At 37.5% G+C, this 17779-nt stretch overlaps 1 protein-coding gene across 1 annotated transcript in view; it reads right to left on the bottom strand.

Moving 5' to 3' along the window:
* Nucleotides 1–1832: 1832 nt before the first annotated feature.
* prcp (prolylcarboxypeptidase (angiotensinase C)) overlaps nt 1833–17779 on the bottom strand; it is a 57866-nt gene continuing 41919 nt past the window's right edge. The window contains exons 8-9 of the mRNA XM_069890980.1: nt 12148–12335; nt 1833–2595 (exon numbers count right to left, since the gene is read on the bottom strand). Of these exons, the coding sequence (XP_069747081.1) occupies nt 2364–2595; nt 12148–12335 (420 nt within the window). The 3' untranslated portion in view covers nt 1833–2363. The remainder of the gene's footprint in view (nt 2596–12147; nt 12336–17779) is intronic.

Genomic DNA, 17779 nt, shown 5'->3' with positions numbered 1-17779 from the left:
ACCAACAAGGTCGGGTCAGATACAGCAATGAGCTCTCTGAACCCTTCTCCATTAACAATGGCGTGAAGCAAGGCTGTGTTCTCGCACCAACCCTCTTTTCAATCTTCTTCAGCATGATGCTGAAACAAGCCATGAAAGACCCCAACAATGAAGACGCTGTTTACATCCGGTACCGCACGGATGGCAGTCTCTTCAATCTGAGGCGCCTGCAAGCTCACACCAAGACACAAGAGAAACTTGTCCGTGAACTACTCTTTGCAGATGATGCCGCTTTAGTTGCCCATTCAGAGCCAGCTCTTCAGCGCTTGACATCCTGCTTTGCGGAAACTGCCAAAATGTTTGGCCTGGAAGTCAGCCTGAAGAAAACTGAGGTCCTCCATCAGCCAGCCCCCCCACATCTCCATCGGGCACACAAAACTCAAAACGGTCAACCAGTTTACCTATCTCGGCTGCACCATTTCATCAGATGCAAGGATCGACAATGAGATAGACAACAGACTCGCCAAGGCAAATAGCGCCTTTGGAAGACTACACAAAAGAGTCTGGAAAAACAACCAACTGAAAAACCTCACAAAGATAAGCGTATACAGAGCCATTGTCATACCCACACTCCTGTTCGGCTCCGAATCATGGGTCCTCTACCGGCACAACCTACGGCTCCTAGAACGCTTCCACCAGCGTTGTCTCCGCTCCATCCTCAACATCCATTGGAGCGCTTACACCCCTAACGTCGAAGTACTCGAGATGGCAGAGGTCGACAGCATCGAGTCCACGCTGCTGAAGATCCAGCTGCGCTGGATGGGTCACGTCTCCAGAATGGAGGACCATCGCCTTCCCAAGATCGTGTTATATGGCGAGCTCTCCACTGGCCACCGTGACAGAGGTGCACCAAAGAAAAGGTACAAGGACTGCCTAAAGAAATCTCTTGGTGTCTGCCACATTGACCACCGCCAGTGGGCTGATAACGCCTCAAACCGTGCATCTTGGCGCCTCACAGTTTGGCGGGCAGCAACCTCCTTTGAAGAAGACCGCAGAGCCCACCTCACTGACAAAAGGCAAAGGAGGAAAAACCCAACACCCAACCCCAACCAACCAATTTTCCCTTGCAACCGCTGCAATCGTGTCTGCCTGTCCCGCATCGGACTTGTCAGCCACAAATGAGCCTGCAGCTGACGTGGACTTTTTACCCCCTCCATAAATCTTCGTCCGCGAAGCCAAGCCAAAGAAAGACTCTATATACTTAAAATTTATGTAAGCGCCGACAGTGAACGGATCTGTATGTATGGAAGGGGAGGAGGGAGGGACTGTTTTGTTTTTCTTGTGTTTGTGAGGAAAAAGTTCAATATATTGTACATTTAAAATGTTACTATGTATATTTTGGGGGGGAAAAAAACAAAAATAAAATATTTAAAAAGTGTTATGGAATATTGCTCACTTGGCTTGAAGAATAAGTTGCAGTAACTGAAGAAATATTGCAGTCTCTACATTATTGCAACCAATGAAGAATTCTTCACCAACTCTGCTCAAAGCTACAGCTTGGAAGAACAAAGTTCAGCAAGAAGAAGAAAAATATAATATTGAACCTTCTTCATTCTTCAACTGCCAACCTAGCAGTTGTTTGGGAGTACCTTCAACATATAATTTAAGAAGGTAACTAGATAAATTATTTTCAAAATAATTCTGGAATGGGTACAAAAATGTTGGCCTCACCAAACTTCACGTTACTTAAAGCAATTTTAAGAAGTCTCATTGTGAATCAGATGATGCCTGTTACTTTTTTTAAAAAAAAAGCACAATGGTACGGGAAAGATACAAAGGCAGCACACAAGACAAATTATGTAGAAATTTAATTTTAAAAATGATTAACCAGATAGATGTAGTATCAAAGGCACATGGATAGATCATTAAAAGTGGACAACAGCATGTGCGTTTTGAGTTACAAATTTCATATCAGTGGTGTCAGTGGAATTTGCTTTACTTCAGTTTGTTATCAAACAATAGAAGTTTTTACAAATCCAGTGAAACACAACCTAAATTTCAATCTTAAAGATCTGACCAGCAAATCCCAATTCAAAGATGTAAATCAATAAAAAAGTCATGTAAACAAAGTTATTGATTATATTTAGTACATAAAGATAACAAATCAACAAAACCTAAATTGAATGAAACACAGGTAAGTACTTTGCCTTTAAATATGATCAGTATCACCCAGTCATAGGTTCAAATCAAAATATAAAATTTCTTGTAAGGCAACCAAGATATTTTGTTTTGTAAACATTCTCATGGCAAACTGAAAATGAATTATAGAATATCAAGTGAGAATTCTGTTAAATCTGACAACTTTTCACCCAAATTTATATAATTTAGTGATTAGGAAAATTATAGATATCATCAGATTCAATTTTCGCTTCTTCAATCCACTTCTTGAAATATTGAACTTCCATATCACGTGCTTTTTGGACAGAAGGAGGGTCGTGTTTGTTACTGGAACGCAGATCTAAATGATGAGCTCCATCAGGAATAAAGATAGCAACCAAGGTATCAGAGATAGATTTGGTCACTCCTCCACTTGACCAAGGATCCAAATCACCATTGCTGTCAAAAGGAATTGATGTCCAGAATTAACACATCTCAAAAACATTTTAAAATTAATTTGTAAACTATGTTTCTCTTGAGATGAGACAAATGCTACTGCAAAGTTCAATTGCACAGTCACATTTTTGATGGCTAATATTATTGTTGTTAAAGAATTCTAAAAAGCATTATTATTTGACCTATAAATGCATAATATTTGCTGCGCTCTAGAGAAAAGTATCCAGACAGAAATAATTTCAGATATATCACTAAAAGTTTTGAGAATATTTGCAAATTTAAATACTAATCACAGGTGGCATAATAATATTTGATCCAAAATTAACAGAAAAGTATTAAACAAACTATTGCAAATTCAAAGTTGCTATTTCTTTGATTTATTATAGCTGTGGTCATTAGACTGAAGAAACTAATTGCTAAACCTGCTAGCCAGTCATATTAGCTCTGAGATGTTAACATTTTTTCATTCATTCATTCATTCTTGCTTTCCATCCCTATGAAAACCTTTTTATCCTCCTTTGTCCTCTATCTATCTGCAACTCCAATTTTCTCTGCACCTTGCTTAAAAACCTGTGACATGTGTGTTATTTTCCAGCACCGGGGTAAAATTATAAACCTTTCTTGCTGAATAGATGTCATCACCATGCTTAGTGCCTTAAGGAGCCTCTGTTATTTTTTTAAAGACATACAGCACAGTAACAGGCCATTTCAGCCCATGAGTCCATGCCACCCAATTTACACCTGATTAACCTACACTCCCAGTAATTCTGAATGGTGGGAGGAAACCAAAGCCCCTAGAGAAAACCCATGCAGACACGGGGAGAACATACAAACTCCTTACAGACAGCGAGGGGCTCAAACCCTTGTCTGGTCCCAATTGCTGGCACTGTAAAGACATTGAGCTAACTGCCTATGCCACCCGCACCGTCCTTTATTTCAGATTTCTACCATTCATTAGTGGTGTGCTTATGTTTCAGTGAAGGTTAGTTTTAGAAGATACAATTTAGTGAAAAAGGAGCTCCATGCAAACTGATTGATAAACCTTTACAAGATGTACTTCTATCACAAAGTGATAGCAATGTGCACACAAAAATATTGACCTGCATCTTGGATCACTGTAATAGTTTTGAGTCTATCTGGGTGGTTTTTTTTCCAGCAATCTGAGATGCACATATAGACATGGTGCTTGGTTTTTCAGTGGCCACTTGCATACCAGGGATCTCAATGGTCTTTGTGTTATAGAAAGACTCACATTACTACTGATGCATTGAAAGTTTGATCCCCGAATCCCAAAAACCAATACAAGATGACATCCAAGTACACTCACCAAAGATGCTCTGACCTCGAGTAAGCTGCAGTCCATCAGCAAATTGTCACTGAAAGCCTGTGATCTAAGCACCATTTTGGATGAGCTTCCAGTATTTTTATGGCCAGGGTTTGATGCAGAACATTTAGGGTGTCCTCATATGCTTGAGCTAATACCACACCATGTTGAATGTTTTTCAAAAAGAGGGGTTTGACAATATTTTTTTTTCCAGAAACATGACCTGAAAGATGTCTCTGCATGGGATCAGTTTTCATTCAGCATTTGGGTGCACAAGGGTGGAGTGGGGGGGGGGGGGGGGGGGGAGTGTGAAAGGGTATCCAGGTGCATGCTTCCACTTTGCCCTCCAACCTTTCTTGCTGCGGAGATAGTGGAAGTAATTAAAGTAAAGAGAGAGAACACAAAGAACTGCAAATGCTGGAAACATGAGCAGATAAGAAAATGAAGAGATTGTTATAGCCTTAACTTCTCATTGTTTTCTCAAATAAAAACAAAAAGTACACTATAAATGCACAGGTCAGGCAATATCTGTGGGAAGAGGAAAGGGCTAATGATTCAGGTCAAAAACAAAGTGCAACCAGAGCTAATGTTGTTTACTCTGTTGCCCTTTTGCTTCAGTAATTTGGGTTCCTATAAATCTCACCAGTTCTTTCTTGTTCTGTAGGATATTAATCCAGGTCCACATTATTTTCCAAACTTTTAGACAATGGTTTTAATTTCTCCTTGAAAAGTTTAGTGTCAATTTTTGCCTGATTAAACATCAGCAGTATTTGCCAAAGATGCAACCCAGTGAACAGGAATCAGACGACCAAAATACTCAAGGCACAATAACTATGGTTAGAGATACCTGACCTATAGCCTCAGAATTAATAACACCTGCAGCCCAGAGGACAAAGGTCAGACTGCTGAAGGAACCTTGCGGAATCAGTACATGCAAGTGCCAGGAGCACAGTTGATACTGGAGAGATACTCATGGATATTATGGCTCTAACCATTCATATCTCATGTACATTACTGCTCAAGAGAACAAAGTGTTTTGTCTATATTTTTTTGTAACGGGGAAGCCATTCATCCTACTGAATCAATCCTGGCTCTCACTGCAACCCTATTCACCCACCTATTGCCCTGCATATTGCTTCTCACGTCATTTAACTTCCCCTCTCCCAATTCTCCAACCAACTAGGATCTGCAAAACCCAGTGCGGGGAAAATACTTCAGGTGCATCCACTTTAAATGAAACAACCTATTTCTTTCAACATTTCTCATTAGGTTCCCTTGTTTCAATAGCAGTTAATTTGCAATTTCCACTTCCCACCCAATTGCTTACCTCAACTCAATGTCCTATCTCTCCCAAACTTAACTAAAGTTCCAACAATTCCTCTTCCTAACCCTCACAGACTTATTGCAAACTTTTATTTCAAACAATCCAAGAATCAGATGAACAATCCACTGTTTTTCCTCAGTACGCTCTGCAGAACAGGCCTTCAGCATGTTCATGTCTTAAAACATTGACCTTGAACCTTACATGCGACATAATGTGGAATGGAGGTCCTTAAACTAATTTTTAAAAATACTGGTCAAAAAAAAATCTAAACCCTTGACTCTTAAGCGCATCAAATATAGAAAAGTGAATTGCAACAGTAGATATTTATTATTCACTTTGCATCAATTAGTGCCAGAAAACGTGGCAAGAAGCAAACTGAAAAGGTTCTACACTGAATACCATGGAACAACGTTTTGGCAGTTTATCTGAATTGAATTGAATTGAATTGAATGTTCCATTTCTACAGATAGATAGATTTTTGAATAGTTGGGAAATTGAGGATTGGGTGGGGAAGTCCACAGCCAAATTAGCCATGAATTTTTTAAATGACAGAGCAGGCTCAATGGGCCAGATGGCCTACGCCTCCTTTTCCTTATGTTTATCAAAAACCCTCGAATTCTCGAGGAGTCACGTGATGGAGTAGTGGCCGGACGGTGAACTCCAGCCCTCTCCAGAAAAGTCGGGAAAAACAAGAGAAAATACAAAGGCACAGAAATACAAGTTAAAGAAAAGTGAGTATAAAGGTGGAAAGAAGATGGAGACAAAAGGAGAAAAATCAAAATCAACGGAAAGAAGAGAGGAAGAGAAGACAACGGAGGAAAAAGGTGAAGGCCTTACCTGTCCGAAGAGGCCCGCTGTGGAGAGAAGACCCCACTACCTCAGGTCGGTAGAAAAAGAACTACAACAATGGCTCACAGAGCCGAGTAAAGGTGCGCAACCGCGCATGCGCGAGGAGTCGCGCATGCGCGATGCGCATGAAAAAAAACACACCGACGGGAGGGGGGACCAGCTGGGGAGTCGATCTCCACAGCCGGCAACGACAGCTGCAGAACACCTGCAGCAAGAAGAGACCACAGAGGACAATGGAAACAAGAAAGAAGAGGAGGAAAGGGCATCAAAGAAACAACAGATGGCCAACCCAGAGGAAGAAGAAGAGGAAGAATACAGTGAAATAGATAAAGGGAAAGGCAAGGTAAAGGATATACTTGCTCTTGTTAGAGGATACATGGAGTCATTTAAAGAATGGCAAACACAGGAATTCAATGATTTAAGAAGAAGAATAAACAACACAGAAAAGAAAATAAATAAAATGGATATGACCTTAACAGAAATGGGGAAAAAAATGGACAAGATGGAAGAGCGGGCAGTAGCAGCAGAAATGGAGGTAGAAGACTTAAAAAAGAAATTGGAGGAATCTAATAAAAAAACTAAAGAGACACAAGAATTACTAGCCCAAAAAATAGATATAATGGAAAATTATAACAGAAGAAATAACATAAAGATAGTGGGCCTTAAGGAAGATGAAGAAGGCAAGAATATGAGGGAGTTTATAAAAGAATGGATCCCTAAGGCCCTAGGATGTCCAGAACTACAGCAAGAAATGGAAATAGAAAGGGCACATAGAGCATTGGCCCCTAAACCACAACCACAACAAAAACCAAGATCTATTGTAGTAAAATTCCTAAGATATACTACAAGAGAAAAGGTACTGGAGAAGACAATGGAAAAAGTAAGAGAGGGCAACAAACCACTGGAGTATAAAGGGCAAAAAATCTTCATTTATCCAGATATAAGCTTTGAACTCCTAAAGAAGAGAAAAGAGTTCAATACAGCAAAAGCGATTTTATGGAAGAAAGGATATAAATTTACACTGAAGCATCCTGCGGTATTGAAAATATTTATTACAGGACAACAAAACAGACTATTCTCGGATCCAGAAGAAGCACGAAAATTTGCAGAACAATTACAAAAATAGACTGAGGGATGAAGACGGGTAATGAGAGCAAAAATTATCACGATTGATATGTATGTGGGTAAAGACAAAAATAGACTGAGGGATGAAGACGGGTAAGGAGGGTAAAAATGACCACGATTGATATGTATGCGGGTAAAGAGGTATAAGAGTGAATAGAGACAATGGGCATATGTGAAAGTATCTGTAATTAGAGGAAAACATAGAGAGTATAGACAAGAATTAATAAGGGAAGGTAATGGAATAGAGAGAATAAGGAGGGAATTAAAAGAGTGACCTTTGTGACATATAAAAAGCAAAATCTTTTCTGGGGGGGCTGGGTGGGGGAAAAGAGCGGTCACTGCAAAATCAGTTGACGCTTGCGAGTGGATTCGCAAATCCAAATGGAGAGGGGAGATGTGGTTGTCCGACAAGGGATAAAGGGCAACTCAGGAGGGGAAGGGGAGATTGGGGATAAAGAAGATAGAAATAGGAGAATAAGGAAAATGTTGGATGTTGTAGGAATGTTGTCTGGTAAAGAGTTGAAAATAAGAAAACAGAAATGGAAAAGGAGGAAAGGTAATGATGGAAAAACGGAAAGAGAAGATAAACAAAATATAAAATGGCTACGCTGAACTATATGACTCTAAATATTAATGGAATACATAACCAAATTAAAAGGAAGAAACTACTAAATTTACTGAAAAAGGAAAAAATAGATATAGCATTTGTCCAAGAAACACACTTAACTGAATTGGAGCACAAGAAATTAAAGAGAGATTGGGTAGGACATGTAACAGCAGCATCGTATAATTCAAAAGCAAGAGGAGTGGCTATATTAATTAGCAAAAATGTGCCATTTAAAATAGAAGAGGAAATAATAGATCCAGCAGGGAGATATGTTATGATAAAATGTCAGATATATTCAGAGCTTTGGAATCTACTTAATATATATTCACCTAACGAAGAAGATCAAAAGTTTATGCAAGATATCTTTTTGAAGGTAGCTAATACGCAAGGGAACATACTAATAGGAGGGGATTTCAATCTGAATTTGGATCCAAATATGGATAAAACGGGGAAAAAAATTAACAGGAAGAACAAAGTAACCAAATTTATAATTAAATCAATGCAAGAAATGAAACTTGTGGACATATGGAGGAAACAAAACCCAAAAGAAAAGGAATACTCACACTACTCGACTAGACATAAAACATACTCAAGGATAGATCTATTCCTGTTATCAGCCCACATTCAAGGGAGAGTTAGGAAAACGGAATATAAAGCTAGACTATTATCGGACCACTCACCCCTGTTATTGGCAATAGAGCTAGAGGACATCCCTCCAAGAATGTATAGATGGAGATTAAACCCCATGCTACTTAAAAGACAGGATTTTGAAGAATTTATTGAAAAACAATTAAAAATGTACTTTGAAGTAAATACGGAATCAGTGGAAGATAAGTTTATACTATGGGATGCAATGAAAGCATTCATTAGAGGGCAAATAATAAGTTATGCAACCAAGATGAAGAAGGACTATAATCAGGAAACAGAGCAGTTGGAAAGGGAAATAATAAACATAGAAAAAAAATTAGCAATAAAGGAAGATACAACCAAAAGAAGAGAATTGGCGAATAAAAAAATAAAATATGAAACATTACAAACATATAAGGTGGAGAAGAATATAATGAAGACAAAACAGAAATATTATGAACTAGGTGAAAAAACACACAAAATCTTAGCATGGCAGCTTAAGACAGAGCAAACTAAGAAAATGGTATTGGCAACAAGGAAAAAAGACAAACAAATTACATATAATCCAAAAGAAATTAAGGAAAACTTCAGAGAATTCTATGAACAATTATACCGAACCGAAAACGAAGGGAAAGAAGGGAAAATAGATGAATTTTTGACTAAAATTGAACTACCAAAACTACAAATAGAGGAACAAAATAAATTAACAGAACCATTTGGAACAGTAGAAATACAAGAGATAATAAAAAATTTACCAAATAATAAGACACCAGGAGAGGATGGACTCCCAATAGAATTCTACAAAACATTTAAAGACCTAATAATACCGCCCCTCCTGGATGTAATCAACCAGATTGATGAGACACAAAACTTACCAGATTCATGTAAAACAGCAATAATTACAGTGATACTAAAACAAGGGAAAGATCCACTCTCACCAGCGTCATATAGACCAATATCTCTGCTAAACACAGATTATAAGATAATAGCTAAACTATTAGCGAACAGATTAGCAGAACAGGTACCGAAAATGGTAAATTTAGACCAAACTGGATTTATCAAAAAAAGACGCACAACAGACAATATTTGTAAATTTATTAACTTAATTCATGCAGTAGAAGGAAATAAAGCACCGGCAGTAGCAGTTGCTTTAGACGCAGAGAAGGCCTTCGACAGAGTAGAATGGAATTACTTGTTCAAAGTATTGCAAAAATTCAGTTTACCGGAGAAGTATATTAATTGGATTAAAGCATTATATAAGGGACCGTTAGCGAAAGTGACAGTAAATGGACATGTATCAAAGCAATTTAACTTAAGCAGGTCAACGCGGCAGGGATGCCCACTATCACCATTATTGTTTGCGCTAGCTATAGAACCACTAGCAGAATCGATAAGAAGAGATAATAATATAAAAGGAATAAAAATAAAAGACAGGGAATATAAAATCAGTCTGTTTGCGGATGATGTGATAGTGTACTTAACAGAACCAGAACTATCAATAAAAGAACTATATAAGAAATTGAAGGAATATGGAGAAGTGTCGGGATACAAGATAAACGTAAATAAAAGTGAAGCAATGCCTATGAATAACGCGGATTTCTCAAAATTTAAGGAGGAATCCCCATTCAGATGGCAAACGCAGGCAATAAGATACCTAGGTGTGCAAATAAACAAAAATCTAGGCCAATTATATAAACTCAATTACAATCCACTAATGAAAAAATTACAGGACGATTTAGAGCATTGGAAAGAGCTACCACTAACACTGATAGGAAGGATAAACTGTATTAAAATGAACATTTTTCCAAGGATACTATACTTATTTCAGGCATTGCCAATACAACTGACAGAAAAATTCTTCAAAGAGTTAAAGAAAATAATAAGGAGATTTTTATGGAGAGGGGGGAAACCGAGGATAGCACTAGATAAATTAACAGAATGGTATAAACAAGGAGGCTTACAATTGCCAAACTTCAAAAATTATTATAGAGCCGCACAATTAAGGTACCTATCAGATTTTTATCAAACAAGGGAAAAACCAGACTGGACGAGACTAGAATTAGATAAAATAGGGGAAAAGATACCTGAACACATATTATATAAATGGGACGAAAAATTGGTACAACATAGAACTGCTCCAGTATTACACCATCTCCTCAATATATGGAAGAAGATTCATGTAGAAAGAAATAAAATAAATTACCAAATACCAAAACTAATATTGACGCAAAATAAGCTACTCCCTTTTACAATAGACAACCTTGCCTTTAGAAAATGGGAAAAAAAAGGGATTAAAAGAATAGAAAATTGTTTTTCAGGAAGTAGATTCTTATCCTTTGAACAAATGAGAGATAAGTACAATATAACTGGAGATACAGCGCTGGCATATTACCAACTGAGATCCTACTTGAAAGATAAATTAGGAAGCAACTTGAGTTTACCAGAGGGAAGTAACCTTGAATATGTGATTACAGATACAATGTTAATCAAAAGATTTATAAAAAATATGTATATTAAACTGCAAGAAAAGGAGAATGAGGAAACAAATGGTAAAACTAAACAAAAATGGGAACAAGATTTAAATATAAAGATAAAAAAGGAAACATGGGAGAAGTTATGCTCTGGAACGATGAGAAATACAATAAATACGAGGCTGCGTATGATACAATATAATTGGTTACACAGACTATACATTACACCGCAAAAGTTAAATAAATGGGACCCAACAGTATCTGATAGATGTTTTCGATGTAAAAAAGAAAGGGGAACAACAATTCATGCAATCTGGACATGTGAGAGAGTAGAAAAATTTTGGGATGATCTCAATCAGATATTAAATAAAATAACAGAAAACAATATACCAAAGAATCCAGAGATCTTTCTCCTAAGTAACATAAAAAATAAAGAATTTGGAATTGACTTGGAAGATGCACAAAAAAGATTTGTCAAGATAGCCCTAGCCGTAGCAAAAAAATGTATTATGTCAACCTGGAAATTGGAAGATAATTTGAAAATACAACAATGGTATATAGAAATGAATAAATGTATTCCATTAGAAAAAATAACATATAGTTTAAGAAATAATATTGAAATATTCGAACAAGTATGGGAGCCTTACATTAAATACAATAGCGAAAACCTACCGGGAACAAACATTACCTAAGTTGATGGAAGGAGAAGAAAAGAAAAGAATGGACTCAGTAGAATTTCTGGTGTATTTTTGTTGAATGACAACATTGTCTAACTGAATTAATGCAACCTAGATTGTATACCTAAAATGGATGAGAGGGGGGGGGGGGGTGGGGGGGTGGCTTGGGAGGAGGGAGGGGGGAGGGAGAAAAAGTCACTGTAAATGTGTGGAAAAGAAAAAGTGTATATCATGGCTATTGTGATTTATGGTGTGAAAAATAAAAAAGTTAAAAAAAAAACCCTCGAATTCTCAAAGATCACATGATACTGGACTTCAAGCTTAACTTTCAAATATTTCTACCACCTATTCATCCAAACTTTAGTGATTAGAAAGCAATAGTGCTCAGTCCAAATAGAATAAATACAAATCCTCCACATGCAGAACCAACATTCTTAAAGTAGCTGGAATAGTTATTAGTTGGGTTTTTTGGCTTCTGAAATGGTGATGTATTCTCAGTAAAAATGTTTTTAATGGTGCTTGGAAAGCCTTCCACTTTTATAAATACTCACCTGAAGACAATATTGCTGTGCGAACTGATATTTTTCCCACCATAAACCGTGATGATCCAGTCAGGCCTTGGACGCAATCCCCAGTCCTTTTTGCAGTTGTCAGAAAACCATTTGAGATCCCATGGCATTGGTTCAAACATATCATTCACACCATCTGTACATGAAGGCATCACCATTTCTGTACAAGTCTAATAACAAAAGTAATTGTAAATCAGTGGCAAAAAGTTACTTCCTTTAATGTATATTTATTAGAGATATTCATAAATCACAGAATGAATAGCAAAATCTCATTAGAAAGTAATATTGGAACATGGTAACCTGTCAGCAAAAATAAAGCAATCACAGGTCCTTACATTGCCATCATCTGAGAAATATGGGTGATTTGTCATAATCTTTCACTTGACATTGCATTATATCATGGGGGAAGAAGTCTTTACGAGTAATTTGGACTATTCACAGTGGTCATCATGTTGTTCTAAAGAGGTCTACTTCATTTTAGAACATTTTACAGTGAAAAATGTTCTTCCTTAACAATTAACTTAATGCTGTTAAAATATCAAGCTTTCTGAAAACATTTATAACAACTTGCATCACCCACTTCATACTTTCTTCTGCTAGAATCCCAACCTGCACAAAAAAAACTCCTACAAACAATTGAGATAAATGGATGGATAATCCAATTAATGCCCATTGAAAGATAATACTGGCAAGGTCACCATGGTAAACTCCAAATTTCTCATTAAATTGTATCACAAAATCGTTTACATCCACCAAAGACAGCAAACAAGTTGCTTGGGATTACATCTCAAACAAAAGGCAACATCTCCCTCTGTGCAGTACTCTTTCAATACGTACCACATTGCTCATGAGACATGACATTCCAACCTTTGACTTAAGAGGCAGGGAGGAAAAGGCAAAAAAAAAAAGAGTTCAACTACTGAGGCAATACTTGCTGCTCACAAAACATCATTCACCAAAATTACTCAAGGTCATGTCAAACAGAGCAGAAAACAATCTGCTGGAGGAACTCAAGCAGCGTCAGTGGGATTGAAAGAATTGCTAACATTTCTGGTAAAACCCATTTATAAAGTTACTCCAGATCCCAGCATCTCTCATGTCTTCAGTTCATAAGATTTTGTTGTGTTTTGCCAGCAATTTATTCCTGGCATTTTTCAACTTGGGTGTGAGCAAGTTTGGTTCTCCAAAACCAATGCAGAACTACTAGATAAAAGTTTCCCAACATCAGAGATAAAGAACACTGAAACCCCTGGGTATGATATCAAACATGGAGGCAGACTTTGCTGATTGTCAGAATTTCCCCACCCCAGAGGATTTTCGTGGGCAGGCCTTATTCTGACCCACTCACATCATTCAATCATGCCAAGGCCTTGTCAGCATTTTGATCCTTACCACTTGAAATGGTTCCAGAGCCATTTCAACCAACATATTGATCAAGAAAGGGCAAATTCAAGCATATGGAAAATGCAACTATTGGGGCACTCACGGGAAACTCTAGGCCAATAACTTTTAATTGTGCTATTTTCAGAACAGCACACTGGTGCCATGGTTAGTATAGTTGTCTCACAGTTCCAGTCCCAGGTGGTTCCCATCTGCTTCAAAAGGGTATCATTAAGAAGAGCAGAGTGAGCTGCCTCAGTAATTATCACCCAGTAACACCCACAACTACTGTAATGAAATGCTTTGTAAGTTTGTCATGACCAGAAGTAACTTGTATTCAAGCAAAGACCTGGACCCATTGCAATTTGCTTACTGTCACAATTGTTCCACAGCAGATGCAATATCTAACTGGCTCGTCGCTCAGCCCTGGATCACCTGGACAACAGCAATACGGACATCAGGCTGCACTTCATCAATTATAGCTCAACTTTCATCCATCAAAACTTGGGCATCTGTTCCTCCCTCTGCAACTGGATCCTTGAGTTTCTTATCAGAAGACCAGTCAGTACAGATCAGTAACAATATCTCCTCCTCACTGACACTCAACACAGGTACACCTCAGTGATGTGTGCTTAGCCCACTGCTCTACTCTCTCTACATCCATGACTGTGTGGCATGGCAGAATTAAAAGGCCATCTACAAATTTGCAGACAACACCACTGTTGGCTGAATCACAGATGGCATTGCTATATAAAGTACACTGTCTGACCTGCTGAATTCCCCAACACTGTTTTTACCTCAACGTTACAAAAACAGCTTCTTCCCCTCTGCCATCAGATTTCTGAACAGACAACTAACCTATGAACACTAATTCACTTTTTCTTATTTTTGCAATGCTTAAATATTTTTTAAATCTTGTTTTTATGCAGTTGTAATTGATAGTTATTTCTGCACCTTGCTCTGTTGTCTTCTGCTACAAAACAACAAATTTCATGACACATGTTCATGACAATAAATCAGATTCTGATTCCAACCTTCATTGCTGCCCAAATGGAAGCAGCCTGCAACGGCACGGACCACCTCCAGTTTCTTCCTATCTGACAAAGGCACACCAATCAGTTCAGTACGAGAAACTACGCTTGATGTCTGTGGCAGGTGGAGAATAGAGGAAAAATTGATGGCATTGGGAGCATACTCTCAAACTGGCTCAATATTCTCCTTCTGTATAGTAAATAATTTAGGAAAAAAAGAGGAAATATTTAGAGGCAGTGGAAGAGCTAATGAGGTGGTATGGCAAGGTTGGGTAGCGACGAGATCAATGTGCCACTTCCATACTGTGGTAGCGTTGGAGCAGGATAAAGATGAGAAATGGGGACTACTCTGAAAGTCAGCAGAAGAGACATTGGGCTTATTTTCTTGTAAATATGTGGGAAAGAGAATAGCATGTTTATGAAGTGCCATTTATTCATTATGAAGTCAATAATTTCTCTGATGTTGGTACGAATTAGAAATCCAAATTTCATTCCAAGTTTTACTCTTTAATTATCCTTAATAAAGGATAATCTACACTAAGATTATAAATAGTTTAAAATTATACATATGAAAGTCTGAAGTTAAATTTCTAACTTTCCTTCCTTTTGTCCAAAATTTTAGAGAATTTCTCATCAGAACAGTTGCTATCAGGTTAGTGCATGCATTAAAGACGCGGTGAGCTTCTTTGAAATGTGGATCCCACAAATGCTGGAATAAAATATGTTAAATGCAAAGCTGCAAAGTGAAAGGGCTCACTGGACACTCGGATCCACAAGAACTGGCTAACAGTGACCATGACCAATCCTGGTATGACTTTTAAGTTACTGGGAGAGAGATGCGATCTTGGGAGCAGCGTACAAATATTTTAAAAATAATAATGGCCCATTAGTGGTGGCCAATGCCAAAGTAATTTTTTTTCAAGGACTTTAGCCCTGCCTTGGTCAAAGAAAGGAATTTGACGAGGTAAAGAGACAACTGCTATCTAAAAACTTTAAATATTCAATGATTGATCCAGCAACGCTGAGGGTAGATGACTCAGAAGGAAATCGACAAATTTTAAAGAATAAAGAAGTGGAAGAATTTTTAGGAAAGTTTTAAAAAGATTAAAGTCACCAGCTGAAAATTCTGAAAAAACTATTTCAAAATGGGATTAACTGAAAGACGTATCTTTTTATTTATACTAATAGTATTGAGCCGTCTTGTTTTAACTGTTAAAAGAAAACAAAACATTGGTTTATATAGTGTAAGGTAAAAACATCATGAGATGGGACCGGAGAAGGAGTCACCCAGTACTAAGGAGTAACAGAATGCAGATGTGACCTTGTACACTCAAGATAAGCTTTGCACTAACAAGAATGATGAGCAGCAGACTAACAGAGAAGGGTAGCAACAGTTTATTCATTGGACAATGTCATGGTATGATAATTTACTAAGTACGTATCCTGAGGTATAAAAAAACACCATTTTGCTGATAACGGCAGAATGCATTCTCCGACTAACTTTGTTAGTCGCAAGTGTTACAATCCGGTAATAAAGAACAAAGAACCCTGATTTCGACTCAGTCTGGTGTTTGTCTCACTCATTCATGAACAAAGCAGACCTAACAATTGAGAGCTCTGAAAAGACAGAAGGGTAGTAAGGAAAGCAGCAAGGTGGGAACTCTGATCTTGGGGGCGAAGATGGCGCTGGGAGAGGAGCGATTTTAAAAGATGGCACCAAAGGGAGGGTTTCTTCTTTTTCTTTTTAGCGGGCTTCCGGCTACTATTGTCAATGTCCAGAGCTAGGGATGTGTGTGTTTCTTAAAGGGGAAATGTATGTGATGAAAATGTCTTTTAATAGGTAAATGTCATGACATTATTTAGAAAATTGGGAAGATATTATTATTATACAATATTTATGTGAAAATGGTATGGATAAAACACTGATGTTTATTAGTATTAATATTAACAGGATAAATGGGACAGTGAGGAGGAAGTGGGTCTTGGCATAAATTAAAAGTGGATATAATCTTTTTGCAGGAAACCCACCAAATTGGAACACGAAAAATTAAAAAGAGGATGGGTGGGACAAAAAATATCATCTTCCTTTGGTTCAAAGGCAAGAGGGGTGGCAATTCTAATTAATAAAAACACACCAGTGTTAATAGAAGATACCTCTATTTATCAAGCTGGAAGGTATAATAAGGTACCAAGAATTGCAATGGAAAAAATGACATAGGACTATGGGCTATGACCTAGTCTTCCAGATTTCAAAAAATATTACATAGCTGTACAGGCTAGATTTCTCTCGGCCTTCTTTACTGAAGATAACCTCCTGCCTTGGGTTTAAATGGGAATGTACTCAATGGAGGAGGCGGAAGCAAAGGACTTTATCTATAAAGTTCCAAATAACTAAAGGAAAAGATGGATAACCCATTTTAATATATGATTAGAACATGGCAAGAAATTAATGAATGTATAGGGGAAAAAAAAGTTATCAATAAAAGCACCATTGTGTAAAATGTCTTATTGCCTATGAACATGGGCAATAGAATATTAAATTTGTGGTATAAAAAATATATGTTATATTAAGGACTGTTACATGGAAGGAACTCATATCCTTTGAACTCAATTAAAACACAAATATGGAGTGGCCATGGGACCTTCTTCTATTTTCCCCACCTTAGATCGTTCTTAGAGAAAAATAGGGACCAACATTGACAGAACCTGAAATTAGTGAAACTGAACGAATAGTTTGGATGCAGAATACATCCAAATTTATAACAAAAATGTAGTATGCTCTCCAGAGCAAAAGGGTAAAACCAGGGTTGCAGAAGTCAAGGGAGTGGGACTTGGGTGTGGTGATTTCAGAAAGAAGCTGGTCAGATTGGTGTAAAGACAGCATGACAACAATTATACATGCAAGATGTAGACAGGTTCAGTATAATTTTTTATACCAATTATATCTTATCCTATAAAAGTCACACAGATCAAAAGCCAAAATTTCAGAGATATGTTTCAAATGTGGGACTGAGTCAGAAACGTTTCTGCATGCCACATGGTCATGCATGAAAGTGAGGCCATTTTGGCAAGAAATGGCAGAAAAATTAACCAGAATAACTGGAGTGGCCTTCTCGGGTGTCCTGGAGCCATATCTATTAGGCAATTTCATGGAAATAAGTGACAAATTGACTAAATATCAAATCTCCTTTATAAAAATAGCA

This window comes from Narcine bancroftii, chromosome 7 (genome assembly GCF_036971445.1).
Source record: "Narcine bancroftii isolate sNarBan1 chromosome 7, sNarBan1.hap1, whole genome shotgun sequence".
Lineage (NCBI taxonomy): Eukaryota > Metazoa > Chordata > Chondrichthyes > Torpediniformes > Narcinidae > Narcine > Narcine bancroftii.
The sequence above is the reverse complement of the archived record's forward strand: the minus strand, read 5'-3'. Positions and strand labels throughout refer to the sequence as shown.